The sequence below is a fragment of the Scyliorhinus torazame genome, chromosome 8 (assembly GCF_047496885.1).
Source record: "Scyliorhinus torazame isolate Kashiwa2021f chromosome 8, sScyTor2.1, whole genome shotgun sequence".
Lineage (NCBI taxonomy): Eukaryota > Metazoa > Chordata > Chondrichthyes > Carcharhiniformes > Scyliorhinidae > Scyliorhinus > Scyliorhinus torazame.
The window spans coordinates 277,487,897-277,510,284 of record NC_092714.1 but is presented as its reverse complement, the minus strand read 5'-3'; the positions used below and the strand labels follow the sequence as shown (position 1 = coordinate 277,510,284).

At 46.6% G+C, this 22,388-nt stretch overlaps 1 protein-coding gene across 3 annotated transcripts in view; it reads right to left on the bottom strand.

Annotated features, from left to right (window-relative positions):
- chd6 (chromodomain helicase DNA binding protein 6) overlaps window positions 1–22,388 on the bottom strand; it is a 338,615-nt gene that overhangs the window by 19,335 nt on the left and 296,892 nt on the right. For all 3 annotated transcript variants that reach the window (XM_072515378.1, XM_072515377.1, XM_072515379.1), the window contains 7 exons: window positions 21,669–21,772; window positions 18,021–18,150; window positions 16,453–16,519; window positions 14,863–14,923; window positions 8,389–8,608; window positions 7,311–7,516; window positions 2,561–4,111 (listed from right to left, as the gene is read on the bottom strand). In XM_072515378.1, the coding sequence (XP_072371479.1) occupies window positions 2,561–4,111; window positions 7,311–7,516; window positions 8,389–8,608; window positions 14,863–14,923; window positions 16,453–16,519; window positions 18,021–18,150; window positions 21,669–21,772 (2,339 nt within the window). The remainder of the gene's footprint in view (window positions 1–2,560; window positions 4,112–7,310; window positions 7,517–8,388; window positions 8,609–14,862; window positions 14,924–16,452; window positions 16,520–18,020; window positions 18,151–21,668; window positions 21,773–22,388) is intronic.

The following is a 22,388-nucleotide window of genomic DNA, read 5'->3' as shown; positions in this document are numbered from 1 at the left end:
TCTCTCAGGGAAAAGGCTAACACATAACCCCTACACTACATGTTTAATTCTTAATGCCCTCACAGCAACAAGGATCTGGTAGTGTAGAAGATTGATACGGACCCAGGAAGTGTAGAAGATTCTAGTTTAGTCGGGCAGCATGGTCGGCACGGGCCTGGAGGGCCGAAGGGCCTGTTCCTGTGCTGTACATTTCTTTGTTCTTTGGTAATACCTGCCTCCTTGCTACTGATACCCACATCACAGGAAATATAGATATTTTAAAATTGCCTCACTCCTTGAAGGGTCTCAAAAGTCCTTTGCAAGATTTTATTGGTCTTCAGTGTAGGGAAATTTGGCAGTGATGGAGGTGTTTAAAATGATTGGGACACGGTAGACAGAAACAGACTGTGGTATATTTAGATTTCAAAAAGGTGCGGTGCTGTACAAGAAAAGGGCTCATGGAATTGGGGATAATATATAAACATGGATAAAGAATTGGTTAAGGGATAGGAAGTAAAACGTCGGGATAAATGAGTCATTTTCAAGTCGGAGCCTGTGACTAGTTACTGCTGAGGCCTCAGCTATTCATAAAATACATTAATAGCTTACGATGAGAAGATAGAGAATGTATCTAAGTTTGCAGGCAGTTTCAAAGCAAAGAAATGTAAGCTGTGAGAACACAAAGAGGATTGAAGGAGTTATAGACAGGTTATGAGTATGTGCAACAAGGTGGCAGGTGGAGCAAAATGTGGGGAAGTGTGAGGTTATTCACTTTGGCAGTAAAAATAAAAAAGAATATTTATTTATAAGGTGTGCAACATATAAATATTGATATTTAGAGGGACTTTGACACACTTGCACAATGATAATAGAAAGTTAGCGTGTAGGCAGAGTTTGCAATTCTAAAGGCAAATGGCCTATTGGTCTCTTGGGAGTGCAAGAATAAGGAAGTTTAGCTACAATTGTATAGTCTTCATGTTTAAGAATATACTTGCTTTGGAGGCAGTACACTGAAGGTTCATGAGACTGGTTCCAGGGATGAGAGGATAGTGAGAATCTGAGTAAATTGGGTCTATACTTTCTTGAGTTTAGCAGAATGAGTAACAATCTCATTGAAACATACAAGATTCAGAAGAGATTTGACATGGTAGACAGAGGTTGTTCCCATTTTCTGGGGAACTAGAGCACAGGGGGCACAGTATCAGGGCAAGGGCCGATCATTAAGGACTGAGATGAGAAATTTCTTCACTCAAAAATATGTGCATCTTTGGAATTCAACCTGAGGTGTGTTCTCTACACAACTAAAACATTTCTCTTAACAGGTGGTCAAAGGGCATTTAAAGGTCACGACATAGCAGGTCAGGGAATCTCCACACCTCCCATCATATCTTTTATCCAAGAATCCATGTGATATTTCAAAACACTGGATATTTTTCTTGGTGACTAGTCCATCAAAACGTCACAATGACATTTACAGAAATATAGTAAGCAGAGTTAAAGATAGATGTATGTCTCATTGTGTCTGAATTGGCTTCTGTGATGTGCCTTGAGACAGTTTTCTAAGGTAAAGATGTATGTATAACTGTAAATTGTTTTTCTGTAAAGATGGTGCAGAATTTAGACCATCTAGCAAATCTCTTCCACAGAAGCATCTATTTGCATTCATGGAACATATTTAACATAGAACCCAACCGGTGGCGTCCACATCCCTATTCAATGAGGGAGGTTTTTACCTCCAATAGCCCACCTCATCGCCATTCCAGTTATTGACCACTGTACGTGTTAAAAACCTTGTGACTGCAACCACATAATTTAGGGTATGATTGATCTGTATCATGACTCCATTTACCCAACTTCATTCCACAGCTCTTAATTCTCCTTACCCAAGAAAATCTAGTTCTGATAAAGGGTTGGCACAGCCCGAAATGTTAACTCTGTTTCTTTCTCCACAGATGCTGCCTGACCTGCTGAGTATTACCACTGTTTTCTATTATATTTTCTGATTCCCTGTATCGGCAGGATTTTATTTCTCAACCTCATTTCCACACTCAACAACCATTTTGGGAGAGAAAGTTGCAGATTTCCACTCGACGTTGTGGGAAGTGCTTCCTGACATCACCATCGAGCACCCTGGCTCTCATTTTAATCTCATGTTGTGGATAATTGCACGCCCTCCCACCGCCTCAGAGGGAATAGTTTCTATGTGCACTATCAATCACTTGATTATCTTGAAAACCTCTATTGGAGCAATTGTTAATTGTCAATACTCAATCACCAGCCTAGTCTGTACAGCCTGTTTTCGTAATTTAAACATTTCAGTGTGATTTTTTTTATGCCTTTCTATGTACAGGGTAAGCTACAGCTGCGATGGCTCACATGGTAATAACTTACGAACACAAACTTAAAATGTTAATTGGTGCAGGTTCTAAACTTTAAACATTTGCCTATTAAAGAAAAAAAAAGTTTAAAGTAAATTTGTGAAGTTCCTCTGTGCAGTTTGTATGTTCATGCTTCTAATACACAAGTTCCTCCTAATATTTAGCCCTTTCTCATTAATTAGAGCAAAATGTAAATCAACCACCTTCAGGCTGAGAGCTATCTTCCTCAGATTTCTCTTCTGTTTCACATGGACTGTCGTGGTCCTTAATGCAATCCTCGAGGAGATGCCGGAATGTCACCTCCTGCTTTATGGGGGTCACTCCTACTTGGTCAGCGGGTGACCCAGGCTCACCCTCTGCCATCTTCACAATGGAATGGGCAACTTTGAAGGATTGAGGTCCACTCGGTAGGCATTTCACATCAACCGCCTTAAATGGTGCATGATCTGATTTGGTGCGTGCACTGGTCATGCTTCTAGCCTCCTTTCTTGCGTTGTTCTCGATCACAGCTACAGTGTGACACTCGTTGCTCGGCACAGCTTCTGTCAGCTTCAAATCATTGGCAACCTCGGCACCTCTGGGCATAGCAACTGGAGAGTCTGAATCAGACAGCTGGCTGATTTCCACCCGCAGTTTGCCTATGCCATTAGCTGCAATCTGCTTGTAACCCACCCCCAGATAATTAGTGTGCATGTCATAGGTATGCTCAATCGTTATGGCCTCCCGATCTGGAAGCCTTGTTGAACACTTATCTCCTGTACATCCATTTTCAGCTTTAACCAACTCGTGTTGTGCAAGGTCACACTTTGCAATCACACCAAGCACCGTGTCCATCACAGGCTTTGCTCCTGTAATAGCACACACAGGCGCTACACTGTCCACCAGCTCCTCAGATTGCAATTTTAACACACCGTTGGATTTCACCTGCAGGAAGTTCAGACAGTTTAGTGTAGTTTGATTGGCAGTAACACACACAGACTGCAGATTCTCCACTGGTACAGTTTCTGCAGTGCTGCATGATTTAAGAATGGGATTTTGTAAACTGTCCACCCCATTATCCTCTTTGCACTTGCTGCTGATGTCACTTGTTCCTTTAGACTCCACATGTGCATTTGGCACATTGTAAAACCCAGCCTGGATGCAATTTACTGTCCCCCATTCACTCCCTGTAGTGTCTGGTTCTGAAAGTCTGGGTTTAGCTTGGGAAGTATCACACCTGCTTGTGGAATCAGCAGTATCCTCTTCATTCTTCACTTCCAAACAGGCACTGTGTGTCCCTGCTTCTGGGATCAGTTCTTCCAAAGCCTCTTCCACCTTCGCCTGTTCTGCGTCGATCTGTTCAACATTGTCTTTTTCCCCTAGAGTGAGCACAGTAGATGCAGGGGAAGCAGACTGGCTGAGATTGAGCGAGGAATGGCTGTAAGGCGCTGGGACATTCTGGAAGTAGCTGCTTCCACTCTGCACGTAGTTCCTGTGGGCCTCCCGGAAGGAAAGCTGGGGGTCATTAAGGATGTAGTAGTCTGTTCGGCTGAGGCCATGTTTGGCAGTGCCAATTAACAGATCACGGTCGTGTTTGCCACACTCCCACCACACTGGCAGGTACAGGCTGGGGCGGCACACTTTCAGCCTTTCGTTCAGCTGCGGGCTCCGGAGTACCTGCTCCCGAACCTTCCGCAACAGTTCAATCCGGTACAGAGTTCTGGAAGCGCGTTCTTCCGTGATGGGCTCGACAAAAATGCTTGGATCTGAAGGCTCTGAAACAGTTTAAAAAAAAAATACTGTCCGTTAGAAAATCATGCTTTGTAAGTTCACCTGAGGGCAACAGAAAACTCAGCATCACGCTCAGTCTGACGGCCTCATTTGGAAGGCCATTCGGCCCCTCGAGCGTGCTTCACCATTCAAGATGATCATGGTTGATGTGATTGTGGCCTTAACTCCACTTTTTTGCCTGTCCTCCCCCATAATCCTCAACTTCCTCACTGAGGCTGTCTATCTCAGCCTTGAAAATATTCAATGACCCGGCCTCCACTGCTCTGCGGAAGAGAATTCCAAACACTAACGCCCCTCTGATAAGAAATTCCTCATCTCCATCTTAAATGGGAGACCCTTAATTTTTAAACTGTGCCCCTAGTTCTAGATTCTCCCATAAGAATCCTCTCAACATCAACGCTATTAAGTCCCTTCAGAATGTTAGGTGTTTCAATACGATGCCCTCTCATTCTTCTAAACTCCAACATGCATCAATCAGCCCAACCTGCTCATCCTTTCCTTAAGCATTTCATCCCAGGAATCACCCTGGCAAACATCCTCCAAACTGCTTCCAGTACAAGTATGTCCCCCACCCCTTAAGTAAGGTAACGAAAACTATACAGCACTCTATGTGTGGTCTCACCAATGACCCATATAGATGTAGCATTACTTTCCTAATTTTATACTCCATCCCCCTTGCAATAAAAACAAATCTCTGATTTGCTTTTCTAATTACTTGTTCTACCTCCATGCCAGCCTTGTGCTATCCATGTATCAGGGCACCCAGTTTTCTCTGTACCTCAAGAGCTCTGCAGTCACTCTCCATTTAAATAATATTGTGCTTTTCTATTCTTCCTGCCAAAATGGACAACCTCACATTTTCCCACATTATACTGCACCTGTCAATTATTTGCCCACTCACTTAACCTGTCTATATCCCTTTGCAGACTCTTTCTATCCTCCCATCGTGTGTGATTCCCACAGCAGGAACAGAGCTCGCTGATCGCCAAGAAAACCTAGGCACAGGGTGGCTACAAACAAAGTTTAGGACTTTACATAGAAAATAGAAACAGGAGGAGGCCAATCAGCCCTTCGAGCCTGTTCCACCTTTCATTCTGATCATGGCTGATCATCAAGTTCAATACCCTGATCCCGCCTTCCCCCCATACCCCTCGATCCCTTTAGCCCCAAAGGCTGTATCTGATTCCTTCTCGAAATTACACAACGTTTTGGCTTCAGCAACTTTCTGTGGCAGTGAATTCCAGATTCACCGCTCTCTAGGTGAAGAAATGTCTCCTCACCTCAGTCCTAAAAGGTTTATCCCTTATCCTCAAACTATGACCCCTAGTTCTGGACTCCCCCACCATCAGGAACATTCTTTCTGAGTCTACCCTGTCTAATCCTGTTAGAATTTTATACGTTTCTATGAGATCCCCTCTCACTCTTCTAAACTCCAATGAATATAATCCTAACCAACTTTCCTCATATGACAGTCCCACCGTCCCAGGCCTGATAAATCTTCACTGCACTTCTCCATAGCAAGAATCTTGTTCCTCAGATAAGGACACAAAAACTGCAGGTATGGCCTCATAAATGCTCTGTACAATTGCAGTGAATTGTGCGGATATCTGACTAGTCAAGAATACACATTTTACCAGCACAGAGTACTGTAAAACATAACTCTGCTTGTCCAGCTGGGGTTATTTCAGGCATTGGCTGGTAAAGTAATATGGTTAACCCAGCCCCAGTGACAGGTCTAACACCAAGTTGGCTGGTCAGTCATCAACAACTTGAAGTACACTAGGCCTGCCTCAGGTATCGAATTTACCACATTAAAGCCAGATCTGTTTGAATGACGGAACATGCTCGACTGGTTGGTGGGCCTACCCTTGTTCCTATTTATTGCAAACGATGACTTGGTTACAATCGCATCAGATCCAACATCTTGAAGCTTATTCAACCTTGCTTAGAATTCTATTATGTAATATTCAGCGACTTAATGATAATAATCTTTATTATTGTCACAAGTAGACTCACATTAACACAGCAATGAAGTTACTGTGAAAAGCCCCTAGTCACCACATTCCGGCGCCTGTTCGGGTACACAGAGGGAGAATTCAGAATGTCCAATTCACCTAACAGCACATCTTTCGGGACATGTGGGAGGAAACCGGAGCACCCGGAGGAAACCCACGCAGACACAGGGAGAACGTGCAGACTCCGCACAGACAGTGACACAAGCCGGGAGTCAAACCCGGGACCCTGGCGCTGTGAAGCAACAGTGTTAAACCACTGTGTTACTGTTACGAAATTTCACATTGACAGGTGCTGGGAATCAACTGCTGTGTTCTTCTCAAGTGAAGGGGCTACAGGCGAATGGAAACTGTTCCCCATTTCAAACACTCAGCATCAGCAACAAGTACCAGGCAGGAACTGCAGGGTGCAACTTGGGAGTGAGGCATCTTCTGCTCTGCCCAAAAACTTGCTCTATCCTCAACCACAGAAAGTGTCCCTACCCGTACCACTATGATACATCCATTCCTCCATTCAGCCAACCTTCCGCCCCTTTAGGGACCAGGTCCATTTACTGCCACTTTCAAACCAGTTCAGTACAACTAAGATCTCACAAGATTAGAAACTGGACTGCAACTGCCCCAGATGGACAATTTGTTAGGTAAAATCTGGAAACCCATATGGCTTAACGCAGTCATAACAGAAGGGAGGCAATGTAATATACAAACTTGCCACGCAGCCTGTAGAGCTCAGCTACTGATTCTGATAAGGGTCAGAACCTATCTGGAGTTAAAGGCTACATTTCCTACCCGTTTCTCCTCAATTTTCCCTTCTAAGGCACTGACTCATGGCAAGGTACACTCCCCAGGCTTATCCATGTGACCATCCAATGGCGAGACTGAAGAGTGTGCTGGGCAACAGGGAGAGCTCATCACACAATCTCCACCTGTTCACTTTCCAGTAAATGATGATTGGAAGCAATAATTGTGACTGACTGCCCCTCCTCCCCACTCAAGAGTTGCTAAGGTAGAACCTCGAACACTGCTCCAATTTAAATCAACCAAATGAACACGAGTAGGAACAACCTGGTCTCCTTCCGGTTTACCTCAATATGGTGCCCTGATAGTCCAGCTGACTATAAACTGGATTGAAAATTGACACAGTGGATCAGCAACTCATCAGAAATCCTACCTTCTTTCCTCTGAGGCAACCGGCACACGTTTCGGCACATAGCCATGAAGCTCCGGAAATACCTCTCCAGGCTCCCATCCGTTTTCCTTTCCAACCTGGCAAAGCTGCGGAACTGGTTCCAGTTAAACTGTTTCCTGTCGGGATCGTACACCACACCAAACGTCGAGACCACGCGATAGAAATCTGTTTGTTCCCTCCTCGTCCACCTAGACAGGGATAAGAAATGCAAGTTGGCAATTTTCAGACAAGATCAATCAGACAATTCCCAATCAGTGGACAAAGAGGAATTGAGAATTCAATAAGTCAAGATATTGGGCATTGTGGCAGTTTTCCACTTTCCCTACCACCCAGCCACCAAAGGGAATAAAATGAAATGGATACTGTATCAGGAGTGTGATGGGCTGAATGGCCTCCTTTGTCCCATGCAGTTTTAGCTGGTCAACACTCCCTGTCTGGACTCACACGAGGTTCAGCTCCAATTCCCACAATATTACTGCAAACTACCTCAGAGTAAAGCTTCTGTGACATGAGCAGATTCAGAAACAACTTCATTGCGTCAGCAATGTTATCATTTGTATTTTGTAAATCTACTCAAGTTACTCTGAAAATCTCACATGGGGTCAAACAAATAGATACAGTCATAGGAGTCTACAGCTCAGAAAAGGCCCTTCGGCCCATCGCGTCTGCGCCAGTCAAAAACAAGCTAACTAGTCTAATCCCATTTTACAGCACTTGGGCCATAGCCTCGTGTGCTTTGGCATCACAGGTGCACATCTAAATACTTCTTAAATGTTATGAGGGTCCTTGCCTCCACCACGCTTTCAGGCGAGTTCCAGACTCCCACCACCCTCTGGGTGAAAATATTTTCTCTTACATCCCCTCTAAACCTCCTGCTCCTTTCCTTCCTGTGAACCGCACTTGTGCAAAGTCTGCACTTTGTTTTTAAAACAAGGATCAGATAAATTTTGGGAAGTTGCTTCTGAGAGCTCATACTCTTCCTCAATTTTGGAAGCATGCCCTAAATTCTCAAATAGAATAAATATTTGGACCCGTATTTTTTAAATCCACAATCATTTACCGTTGCTGGATATCCATGGTAACAATGTCCATTTCTGGTACTCTTCCCCAGATATCATCCTGTGGATACCAGCGACGTCGGTTATTGCGAGCCAAAGATTCCATCCTCACTAGCTCCTTGCGATTACACCGCTGATAGGCTGTTATGAGGCGGCGGAGATGAGCCGTGAGCACTGATGCAACTGGCCACTGCGGGCGGTCAATGTCTGTACCATCTTGGGCTTCAATGGAAACAGTTGGAGACACGGGTTAGCCATTAGTTAGCGAGAAATCCATGACAACCCACGATATCCCAGAGTAATAGAGAGCTTAACTTTCTGAGCACAGAATCCTGTGGCACAGAAGGCGACCATTCAGCCCATCCCCAAACACATACAGGAATTAGGAGCAATAAGCCATTTAGCCCCTCAAGCCTGCTCCACCATTCAAGCTTCTTCCCCGCTGTTACCAGACTCCTAAACAACCCTCTTATGGACTGACCTCATTAACACTACACCCCTGTATGCTTCATCCGATTCCGGTGCTTATGTAGTTACATTTTGTACCTTGTGTTGCCCTATTATGTATTTTCTTTTCTTCCCTTTTCTTCCCATGTACTTAATGATCTGCTCGCAGAAAAATACTTTTCACTGTACCTCGGTACACGTGACAATAAATAAATCCAATGCAATATGATCATGGCCGATTTACTTTGGCTTCAACATCACTTTCCTGTCTCTCCAATAACCGTCGATTCCTTTACTAATCAAAAAAATAGAACTCAGCCCTGAATATATTTAATGACCCAGTCTCTACTGCGAACTTTGGAAGAGAATTCTACAGATTAATGGCCCTCTGAAAGAAAAACAAATTTCTTAGCTCAGTCTTACACGTTTAAACTGTCCTCTGGTTCTAGACACCCCCACAAGGAAAAACATTCTCCTGGCACCTCAAGATCTTACATGTTTCAATCTCTTATTCTACTAAACTCCAATGGGTACTGGCCCAATCTTTCCTCATAACACAACCCTTTAATCCCAGATATCAGTTGAGTTAACCTTCTCTAAACTGCTTCAGTATATCCTTTCAATTATATATCCAAATATATATCCAGTATATATATACAAGTATATCCTTTCTCAAGTGAGGGGACCAAATGTGTACACAGTACTCCACACGTGGTCATATCAATTTTCTGAACAAATGTAGCATGGTTTCCCTTGTATACTCAATTTCCCTGGCCAAAAACAGTTCAATTTGCCTTCAGAATCACTTGCTGTACCTACATACTAATTTTGTGATTGATGTCAGGACACGCCGATTCCTCAGTAGCGTTCTGCAATTTCGCTCCACATTTCAATAATTTGCTGCTTTTCTATTTTTCCTACCAAAGTGGACAAGTTCACATTAGCCCACATAATATTCCATCTGCCAAATGCTTGCCCCCTCGCTTAACCTTTTAAAATATCTCTATAGACTCTTTGTCTTCTTGACAACTTACTTCCTTACCTATGCTCATGTAATTAGCAAATTTAGCTATCATACATTCAGCCCCTTCATCAAAGTGTTTGATAGATTGTTGAGGCTCCAGCACTGATCCCTGCGCCACTCCACTCGTAACAGTTGAAAATTACACATCTATTCCTAATTTTTGCTTCCTCTTTGCTAATCGATCCTTCATTCATGCTCATGTTACCCTCTCCACCACAAACTCGTATTTTGTGAAGTAACCTTTGGTGCGGCAGCCTGTCGAATGTCTTTTGGAAATCCAAACATATCACAGGTTCCCCTTTATCCACTTTTCTTGTTGCTTCTTCAAACAACTGTAAAAATTGGCAAAAACTATTTCCCCTTCACCCTTTCATAAATCATGCTGACTCTGCCTGATTATAATTTTCTAAGTGTCTTGCCATTACCTCCTTAATAATAGGTTCCAGCATTTTCCACATGACAGATGTTAGGCGAACTGGCCTATAATTTCCTGCTTTCTGGCCACCTCGTTTCTTGAACAGAGCTGTTATATTACCAATTTTCCAATCTGTTGGGACCTTTCTAGATTCTAGGAAATTTTGGAAAACCGCAACCACTGCATCCAGCATCTCCGCTGCCGCGTCTTTTAAAGACCTGAGCATGAAATCCATCAGATCCAGTCGCGTCGTCAACTTTCAGTTCAAAGTTTTCCCAGTATCTTTCCCCTCGTGATTGAGATTGTTTTAAGTTCCCTTTACCTCTTGATTTTCAAGTATTCGTGGGATTCTTTTGTGTCTTTGTCATAATAATGAGGGGAAAACAATGAATTACATCCAGAAATATTGAAATTTGAATAAGACCGGAGAGTTTTTATAAAATGGACATATAAGGCAAAGACGGCTTAGGAAGTAAAGTCAGTCACTGGCTGAATTGCGAGAGGGTTAAAATCTGAGAAACATTGGAACCACATCCTGTTTCCAGACAAGGATACTTCTCAAGAATATGGAAACCAATTGTGATCTCCAGTGGAGACAATGGGAGATAATAATCATGTCAACAAGAAATATCCTGTGTGTAATGTCCCAGGCAGATGTGTGCATTTTGTCTTCCAGGAATTTACAAAGACTGAGATAAAAGCCAGCTGAAAAGCTGGCCCAAGGGTGTGTGTGTGCGTGTGTGTATCTGTGTGCTAGTGCTGGGGTGCAAGGCGTGTGTGACACTGAAGCAAAAAGCAAATCAGCAGCACCCCTGCAAAAATGTTTTGCAGGTATCTCTCTCTCTCGGATTGTGGAAGTAAGCAAAGACCACAACTGAAACAGAAACACGGAAGCTTCTCAGGAAAGACTGCAGAACATTGGAATCTCAAAATTGACCATTCGCCTGCTAAGTCAGCACTACTGGAATTACGGATCACAATACTCCTCATGAGTTAACCCCCATTTCGTATACCTTGTTTAATTTGAATTAAATTCTCATTTCTAATCTGTGTGAATGTATATGAATCTGTTTTTATACCTTTCTTGCACTTAGTAGTTAATAAATTCACTTTTATCTTTAACCCAAGAAAGCCTGGTTAAATTGTCTCCTTTTAAAACATAACACGAGACTGGGAAAAGGGATCCATGAAGGATGGGATCCTTTCTCCCCCCACAAGAGAGGGTTGAATAAAGAAAGGGAGCCAGTTCATCCTTCCACATCTGGGCTATAACAATGAGGGTTCTCGTCGGGGGAGCTAAGTTTGGGAAAACTCACCTGGGGACCGGTTGTAACATCTTCTAAAGTGAAAGTAGGTAAAATACCTGTTCAATGTTTCTGCTATTTCATTGTTTCCCATGACTTATTTTGCAGTCCCACCCTCTAAGAGACCAACACTCACTTTGGTTACTCTTTTCCTTTTTGATATTTGTAGAATCTCTTACTAGCGTGGGTTTCCTCCGGGTGCTCCGGTTTCCTCCCACAGTCCAAAGATGTGCAGGTTAGGTGGATTGGCCATGATAAATTGCCCTTAGTGTCCAAAATTGCCCTCAGTGTTGGATGGGGTTACTGGGTTATGGGGATAGGGTGAGGGTGTGGGCTTGGGTAGGGTGCTCTTTCCAAGAGCCGGTGCAGACTTGATGGGCCGAATGGCCTCCTTCTGCACTGTAAATTCTATGATAACGCACTGGGTTGGATTTGTCCTGCTTTTTGTGTACAGGGTACCCCTGGACCATCTTCCACATTGCCAAGTAGATGCCAATGTTGTAGCTATACTGGAACAGCTTGGTTAGGGGTGCGGCATGTTCTGGAGCACAGGTCTCCTGCTATTACCGGAGTATTGTCACGGACCAAAGCCTTTTCAGTATCCAGTGAATCAACTGTTTCTTGATATCACATGGAGTGAATCGAATTGGCTGAAGACTGGCATCTGTAATGCTGGGAATCTCTGGAGGAGGCAGAAGATGGATCATCCAGTGAATTTGTTGCAAATTCTTCAGCTTGGTCTTTTGCAATGATGTGCTGTGTTCCTCCATCATTGAGGATGGGGATATCTGTGGAGCCTCCTTCTAAAGTGAGTTAAACATCCACCAGCATTGCCGATTGAATGTGGCAAGACGGCAGAGCTTAGGTCTGAGCTGTTGGCTGTGGAATTGCTTAATTTTGTGTAAGGCATGCTGCTAATGCTGTTTGGCACGCAAGTAGCCCTGTATTGTAGCTTCACCAGGCTGACACCTCATTTTTAGAGATGCCTGATGTTGCGCCTGGTGCACCATCCTGCACTTTTTATTGATAACAATCGATGGTAATTTCATGGTCATAGCTATCAATGACACATTTTTATTAGTTGAACTTAAATTCTACCAGCTGCTGTGTTGGGATTTGAACTCATGCCCCTTGACTCATGCCTTGTCCTCAGAAATACTAGTTCAATAACAATAGCTTTTTTTAAAGTTACAAAACCAATGCACAGAGTGGACAGGGCAAGCTCTTAATTTATCTCATTGCTTGCTCCAAAAAACAATTCATATTGAATCCAATTCACGGTCTCCGTAAAAGACTCTAGAAGGCCGCACCACCTTTGGCTAACTATGGAAGTTACAGATAGTATCCAATCGAAATACAAAATATACAACACTGTGAAGATTAATGATAAATCACGTGATTGGAAAGATTTTAGAAATCAGCAAAGGATGATTTAAAAAGTAATGGGCACAGGCCCAACCTACTCAACCTCTCCTCATGCATTACACCTGATCATGGGCTTGATCAGACGCTTGGTCCCAGCCACCCTCCCCTCCTATTTGATGCATATATGAGGTAAAAGGGAGTAGAAGGATATGGGGGCAGGGTAGGATGTGGTAATTAGAGGGCAATCAGGTGCATCTGGAATATAAATATTGGCATAGTCCACTTCTGTCTAGTTGAATGCATCGCTGTAGGTTTCAGGTAAGTTGTAAAATACTAAAGTAATTTAACTGGGGATGTAGATAAGTAGAGATTTGGTAGGAATAACAGCAAAAGGGATTATTATTTAAATGATAAAATATTAAAACATGCTGCTGTGCAGAGAGACCTGGGTGTGCTAGTGCATGAGTCGCAAAAAGTTGGTTTTCAGGTGCAACAGGTGATTAAGAAGGCAAATGGAATTTTGTCCTTCATTGCTAGAGGGATGGAGTTTAAGACTAGGGATGTTATGCTGCAATTGTATAAGATGTTAGTGAGGCCACACCTGGAGTATTGTGTTCAGTTTTGGTCTCCTTACTTGAGAAAGGACGTACTGGCGCTGGAGGGTGTGCAGAGGAGATTCACTAGGTTAATCCCAGAGCTGAAGGGGTTGGATTACGAGGAGAGGTTGAGTAGACTGGGACTGTACTCGTTGGAATTTAGAAGGATGAGGGGGGATCTTATAGAAACATATAAGATTATGAAGGGAATAGATAGGATAGATGCGGACAGGTTGTTTCCACTGGCGGGTGAAAGCAGAACTAAGGGGCATAGCCTCAAAATAAGGGGAAGTAGATTTAGGACTGAGTTTAGGAGGAACTTCTTCACCCAAAGGGTTGTGAATCTATGGAATTCCTTGGCCAGTGAAGCAGTAGAGGCTCCTTCATTAAATGTTTTTAAGATAAAGATAGATAGTTTTTTTGAAGAATGAAGGGATTAAGGGTTATGGTGCTCGGGCCGGAAAGTGGAGCTGAGTCCACAAAAGATCAGCCATGATCTCATTGAATGGTGGAGCAGGCTCGAGGGGCCAGGTGGCCTACTCCTGCTCCTAGTTCTTATGAATGAAACCCTCTTAATAATGTCCTTTAAAGTTCTCAAAGTGCAATGCGAAAACTTCTCAAGATACATTTGCACAAAACGTTTACATGACTCCGAGTCTGGACCAAAGAGAGTTCAGGCACTCCTTTATGCTTCTCACTCCACTTTGCTCTCAAGTCGAGGCTTAATAACAGAGTTTCAGTTGCTTGGGTGAGATACAGGAGGGCAGACACTAAAAGGCTCCCTAACTCCAGTTCCCAATTCGAGAGGAGACATGGTAAAAAACAAAGAAAACAAAGTGGATCTGGAACCAGCAGAAATTGCAGAAAAGTCCACAAGGATGATACCAGAATCGAAAAATTATACTTTTTAGGAATAACAGTATAGACCGGGCTCTTTTCTTGCGAAAAGTCTGGGGAAGTGACCTGATAGAGGTCTGCAAGGTTACAGAAGGGTAGGCATATAGGTAGTGTCACCTAGGAGCCATAAATATAAGTTAGTTACAAATGCACTAATCAGCAATACTTTGTTTACCCAGAGACTGGTTAGAACATGATATTTGTTCCACGAGGGAGTGGGGTATGTCGAATGGCACAGGTGTATTTAAGAAAAATCTAAATAAGCACGAGGGAGAAAGGAATAGTTGGGTATAATGAGATGGCGAGATGAAGCCGGGTGAGAGGAGGCTTGTCTGAAGAATAACATAGCATTGAGCAGTTGGGCAGAAAGGCCTGATTCCATGAACACTTTATGTAACCATAATGTAACCCAGTCACCATCCACTTACCTAAAATGGAGTCTTCGCCTTTCTCCATAATCCCCGATTCAATGCAGGAGTTCGCATCTTCCTACAGAACAAACATTTCATTAACTTCATGGGGAGGGGGCGAGATCTAGGGTTTGAACAAGATTAATCTCCCATCGTCTACCCAGGCCCAAGAGAGTCACCAGCCTGCCCTCAGATGCCTGTTGCTCTGCCAGCAGTTTTGTTGCCACAGATTGTGGACCCACTTCACAAGTTTGAAGGTGATGAAGTGAATTGACCAGGTTTTTTTTAAAAACAAAATTTTTTAGAGTACTCAATTCATTTTTTCCAATTAAGGGGCAATTTAGCGTGGCCAATGCACCTACCCTGTACATCTTTGGGTTGTGGGGGCGAAACCCACGCAGACACGGGGAGAATGTGCAAACTCCACACGGATAGTGACCCAGAGCCGGGATCGAACCTGGGACCTCGGCGCTGTGAGGCCGCAGTGCTAACCACTGCGCCACCCTGAATTGACCAGGTTGATCAGGGATATTATACTGTTCACTATTTAATTACCTGTCACATTATACTTGGGACTTCATTGTACAATATTAAGGACATCAGGAAATGATAAACATTCTTTCCTACAGCTGACGCAAAAGCAAGACATTAAAGGCTAACCAGGATAGCCAAGTGTAAACTTGCCAAAGAGGAATGCAGCTGTAGAATACATCAGGACGTCCACTGGAGCAGATGTACAAACAGCTTCAATGGGGAATTAAAAACATTGTGAAGTTCTCAGTCCTGACCATTGGAACTCAGGCAGGATATTGGTCTTGAAGAGAATGCAGTGCAGATTCACCAGAATAATACCAGGCTAAAAGGATTAAATTGAGGGCAGGTTGCACAGGTCAGGATTGACCTCCTTGCCGAGAAGATTGGGCGGGGTGGGGGTGATCTAATGCAGGTGTTTAAAATGCTCAAAAAAACAAGGGAGCATAATCTTAAAATCAGAGTAGGGCCTTTCAGGGGGAAAGCACTTTTACACTCAGGCAGTTCTGGAAATCTGAAACCAGTCTCCCAAAAAGCTCTGGATGCTCCATGTTAGAGTCTTCACTACAGAGAGTGGCAAATTGTTGCTGGGTGAGAGCGTCATGAAGTATGGGGATAAAGCGGGTAAATGTATTTGAAGTAAAGATCAGTCATAAATCATAGATTATCATAGAATTTACAGTGCAGAAACTAACTAGATGGGGAAACAAGCCCAAGGGACTAATGGTCTCCCTTTGGTCCCTATGATCTTGTCCACATTACCGACATCAGTATCACGTCTAGTTTCCGTCCTCCTGGGAGGAAATGAAACTAAACTCCCACCCCTGATCACTGTCCATTGACCCATTGCTGGAACGTTCATGTTCATCTTCAAAGTGGCAGCCCGTCGATAGTCAGCATCCAGATTCACTGGCTATCACAGTGCAATGCCAGAGGAATGTTGTTGGTGGTGGAAATGTATTCCAGCAAGAGCCAGTCCCTTCCAGTGCAGGGGCAGACCATTCTTAGCAGAAAGAGAAGGGCAGGATTTCGGATCTAGAAATCACACACCTCATAACCTCAAGACATCATACTCACATCTGGCGGGTCCTTGAACTGTCCGTCCAACTTCGACTCAGAGTCGTCACCTTTACACAGGTCAACCCTAAAAGATTCAACACATAATACATTACCCGAGAAAACATCAGAGAGTAACGTTGATCCCAATCTACCCACCGAGGATTACAGAGATGTGCTGCATCAAGATGCGCGCACATCGTCTCAAATGTTGAGTTCATGCTGCATGAACCTCAATGGCTCCATGAGACTGCAGTCTGATTTTTTAAAATTCACGTTTGGAATGGACATCTCTCATCTTTTGGGTAGGAAAGGGAACTGAATGCAAGCGTGATGCAGGTTTAGAAGGTGCTGTCGAAGATCCCTGGCCAGTTGCTGCAGTACATCTTGCAGATGGTACATACGCTGCCACTGTTCATCAATGGTGGACGGAGTGAACGTCGAAGGTGATGGATGCGGTGCAAATTAAGCAGACTGCTTTGTCCTGGATGGTGTCGAGCTTGAGTGTTGTTGGAGCTGCACTCGTCCAGGAGAGTATTCCATCACACTCCTGACTTGTGCCTTGTAAACAGTGGACAGGTTTTGGGGAGTCAAGAGGCGCAGACCTCCCAGTCTTTGACCTGCCTTTGTAATCACAGTATTTATATGGCTGAGGGATTCAGCTTTGGTAATGCCATTGAACGTCACGAGATGGTCAGATTTTCTAATGTTGGAGATGGTCATTGCCTGGCACTTGTGTGTGGTGTGAATGTAACTTGCCACTTGTCAACCCAAGTGTGAATGTTGTCCAGCTCTGCAGTCGGACACAGGCTGCTTCAATATCTGAGGGGTTGTGAATGGTGCTGAACATTGTTCAATCATTAGTGGTCATTTCTACTTATACGGTCATAAATTGGCGAGGTCAAGGTCAACTTTCCCCTTTGTTGGTAATCTCACCAACTTCTGCTGGCCCAGTCTGACAGATCTGTCCTTCAAGGCCCGGTCAGCACAGTCAATAATGGTGCTACCAAGCCACTCTTAGTGGTGGACATTGAAATGCTCAACCCAGAGTACATTCTGCATCCTTGTCACCCTCAGGGCTTCCTCCACATGGTGTTTAACGCAGCGATGCATTGATTCATCAGCTGAAGGTGGGGTGGGGACAGTAGGTGGTAGCTGCAGGCAGTTTCTTTGCCCATGTCAGATCTGATGCCATGTGACTTCAAGGGGTTTAGAGTGAATATTGAGGACTCCCAGCACAGCTGGAGTATTACGTTCAGTTTGGGACACCGCAATTTAGAAATAACGAAAGGGTGCAGATAAATTTCAGGAGAACGGTTCCAGGAATGAGCAATGAAGTCCCTGATCTCTGTAACATCCTGGTAAACCTCCTCTGGATGCTTTCTAAGGCCTCTACATCTTTCTTGAAATGTGGTGCCCACGCTACTCCAGATGATTTATAAAGATCCCACATGATCTCTTTTCTTTTATATTTAATGTCTCTTACTGTTCCCCAAGGCACTCACTGCTCAGAAAGTGCAGTGCTTGTGTGGCCTTCTGCCAAAGATCTTTCCCCCGACCCTGCCCCACTAGAGATGCCATAGTTTTACCCTTCAGTTATGTCTGATGGCAGGTCTCCACCTCCTTGCTCGGCTGCCAGTGAGGTTTCATCGGGCATGCCTACCCTTTCGAGGAAGCAGAGTGCTGGGTCAGCTCGCATCGCGTTATATCGCTCATAACCTGAAAAGAAAAACAGCTGGGTCACAGCAAGCTTCCGCACCTCGATGTGTACCTGAGACGGCTCCACACTACTCTTACAGAAATCCCAGCCAACTCACAGCAAATTGGTGGACTGTTCAAATTGATCAGTCACTTTATAACCAACACTTTAAAAAGATCATTCCTGCGTGCAGAGAGCCTAAAACAAATCCCAAGTGAGTTCCTTCTCTGAACTCATGCTGGGATATCTCACTGTAGTGGCTTTAATGTGTGTATAGCTATTTGTTGAATATCAGTGGGTCACTGGCCTATGCATCACAGTCGAACACGGCCCCGAGTTCATCCAACAACCACACAATGCTGCAGGTGCCTCGCGAGATCTAACGGGATCTCAGTATTTGACAAATCTGCATATTACAGTGAGACAGCTAGTCTCACGCTAATATGCGCTCACCTCATCTACTGAGGCCGTGGGATCTAACCCCTTTGCCTTGGCGACGTCAGGTAACAGTCGCTCAAGTTTTGACCCCCACAAACGGGGAACCAGGTGAACAGTACTTGGGGGGTTCTCGCACACCACTCGCTCGCTCTCGCACACCACCGCACACCACTCGCTCACACTCCTTGCTCGCTCTCGCACCCCCCGCATACCCCTCGCTCACTCTCGCACACCACCGCATACCACTCGCTCGCTCTCGCACACCCCTCGCTCGCTCTCGCACACCCCTCGCTCGCTCTCGCACACCCCTCGCTCGCTCTCGCACACCCCTCGCTCGCTCTCGCACACCCCTCGCTCGCTCTCGCACACCCCTCGCTCGCTCTCGCACACCCCTCGCTCGCTCTCGCACACCCCTCGCTCGCTCTCGCACACCCCTCGCTCGCTCTCGCACACCCCTCGCTCGCTCTCGCACACCCCTCGCTCGCTCTCGCACACCCCTCGCTCGCTCTCGCACACCCCTCGCTCGCTCTCGCACACCCCTCGCTCGCTCTCGCACACCCCTCGCTCGCTCTCGCACACCCCTCGCTCGCTCTCGCACACCCCTCGCTCGCTCTCGCACACCCCTCGCACGCTCTCGCACACCCCTCGCACGCTCTCGCACACCCCTCGCTCAGTCTCGCTCGCTCTGGCACACCCCTCGCTCGCTCTGGCACACCCCTCGCTCGCTCTGGCACACCCCTCGCTCGCTCTGGCACACCCCTCGCTCGCTCTGGCACACCCCTCGCTCGCTCTGGCACACCCCTCGCTCGCTCTGGCACACCCCTCGCTCGCTCTGGCACACCCCTCGCTCGCTCTGGCACACCCCTCGCTCGCTCTGGCACACCCCTCGCTCGCTCTGGCACACCCCTCGCTCGCTCTGGCACACCCCTCGCTCGCTCTGGCACACCCCTCGCTCGCTCTGGCACACCCCTCGCTCGCTCTGGCACACCCCTCGCTCGCTCTGGCACACCCCTCGCTCGCTCTGGCACACCCCTCGCTCGCTCTGGCACACCCCTCGCTCGCTCTGGCACACCCCTCGCTCGCTCTGGCACACCCCTCGCTCGCTCTGGCACACCCCTCGCTCGCTCTGGCACACCCCTCGCTCGCTCTGGCACACCCCTCGCTCGCTCTGGCACACCCCTCGCTCGCTCTGGCACACCCCTCGCTCGCTCTGGCACACCCCTCGCTCGCTCTGGCACACCCCTCGCTCGCTCTGGCACACCCCTCGCTCGCTCTGGCACACCCCTCGCTCGCTCTGGCACACCCCTCGCTCGCTCTCGCACACCCCTCGCTCGCTCTGGCTCACCCCTCGCTCGCTCTGGCACACCCCTCGCTCGCTCTGGCACACCCCTCGCTCGCTCTGGCACACCCCTCGTTCGCTCTGGCACACCCCTCGTTCGCTCTGGCACACCCCTCGCTTGTTCTCGCACCCCTCCGCATACCACTCGCTCACACCCCTCGCTCGCTCTGGCACACCCCTCGCTCGCTCTGGCACACCCCTCGCTCGCTCTGGCACACCCCTCGCTCGCTCTGGCACACCCCTCGCTCGCTCTGGCACACCCCTCGCTCGCTCTGGCACACCCCTCGCTTGTTCTCGCACCCCTCCGCATACCGCTCTGGCACACCCCTCGCTCGCTCTGGCACACCCCTCGCTCGCTCTGGCACACCCCTCGCTCGCTCTGGCACACCCCTCGCTCGCTCTGGCACACCCCTCGCTCGCTCTGGCACACCCCTCGCTCGCTCTGGCACACCCCTCGCTCGCTCTGGCACACCCCTCGCTCGCTCTGGCACACCCCTCGCTCGCTCTGGCACACCCCTCGCTCGCTCTCGCACACCCCTCGCTCGCTCTCGCACACCCCTCGCTCGCTCTCGCACACCCCTCGCTCGCTCTCACAAATGGCTAACCACTGAACCAGAAATGAGATCAAGTGGCCCAGAACAAAACAGGGATTGATCCCAGCACCCTAAATCGGGAAGTACGTGTATCAGCTGAGATGCAGGTAGCTCCATTATTAAATGGTCAATGCTATAAAAAACTTACAAGGTCCTTATATAGCCAGTTGAAGCTGAGGAAAGGTGCCGAGAGCAATAAGATTTTACATGGAACTGGTTTCAGACAGTCCAAACATGTTTCATTATCATTCTACCTCGGCCATTATTTAATTTCTCAAAGTGACTGCTTCCACATCAGTGGTTTTCAAACTGATATATGGACAGATCGATTCCTTTCTGTAAATAAGGTCACATTCAGGGGGATCCGTGTAAATAATGACACAATCGCAAGGAGCCCCTGTAAATAGTGAAACACTCGCGGGTCTCTTATCGCACCCTCTGCCAGAAATGGCCCAAAGGAAAACTGCATTCACACAAAATAAGTTGTTTATTTTGTTGTACAGCAATAACATGCAAGCAGTACAAAAATGTTGAAAATAATGAGCTGCTGTGATGCAGACGGCTCTCCCAGCTCCAAATGATTAATAAGAACTGCGAGCAAAAATGATGGAGCTTTTCCTGGGCACTGACTGATGAGAGACTTGAGGGCAACTTGCATTTTGAAAACTAATGGGACAGGCTAAATGGCCTCTTACCAGTTGTCTGCAAATGCAAAACAATTAATGCAGGAATGGGTCTCAGGAACTTAAGAAAAAATGAAGCACAGTTAACAAATAAATCCTTAAAATTTCAAATTAGCAGCAGGAAGGCTAAGCAGGAACAGTTCTTGTGATATACCTGCCTTCACTGATCATTCCACTCACCAGCAACAATTCTCCCACCGAACAAGCTTGACAGAATCTCAGAATTGCTACAGCGCAGGAGGCCATTCGGCCCATCGTGTCTGCACCAGCTCTCCAGACGAGCATCGTGGCTCAGTGCTATTTCCCTGCCTTTCCCCGTACACCTGTAGATAGTTTCTATTCAACTAATCATCCAATGCTCTTGTGAATGACTCGACTGAACCTGCTTCCACCTCAATCCCTTTACTCAATGAAACCTCAAGTCATATTTCTGTAACAGTTTCACTGTCCGAGGATCAATAATGTAACCATGAAGGCAGCCGTACCGTGTTTATAAACTCCAATGAGCAGGGACTTATCCGAATCTCCACCCCACCAGTCGACTGGCACATCATTGTAGTCCACATCAGGAATCCAGACTTCCAGCTTACTGTACCCCAGGTGTAAGTAAGAGACATGAGGGAGGTGTGTGTGGGTGGGCAGAGGGGGTTACAAGGGAGGCAGAAAGGGAGGGAGGTGGCGATGGGAAAAAGGGAAGCAGAGAGGACAGGGAAAAAGGGAGGGGGAGAGACAGAGAAAGAGGGAGGGGTAGAGACAGAGAAGGGGGGAGCGGGGAGACAGAGAAGGAGGGAGGGGGAGAGACAGAGAAGGAGGGAGGGGGAGAGACAGAGAAGGAGGGAGGGGGAGAGACAGAGAAGGAGGGAGGGGGAGAGACGGAGAAGGAGGGAGGGGGAGAGACGGAGAAGGAGGGAGGGGGAGAGACGGAGAAGGAGGGAGGGGGAGACACGGAGGAGGAGGGAACGGGGAGACAGAGAAGCAGGGAGGGGGAGAGACAGAGAAGGAGGGAGGGGGGAGAGACAGAGAAGGAGGGAGGGGGAGAGACAGAGAAGGAGGGAGGGGGAGAGACGGAGAAGGAGGGAGGGGGAGAGACGGAGAAGGAGGGAGGGGGAGAGACGGAGAAGGAGGGAGGGGGAGAGACGGAGAAGGAGGGAGGGGGAGACACGGAGGAGGAGGGAACGGGGAGACAGAGAAGCAGGGAGGGGGAG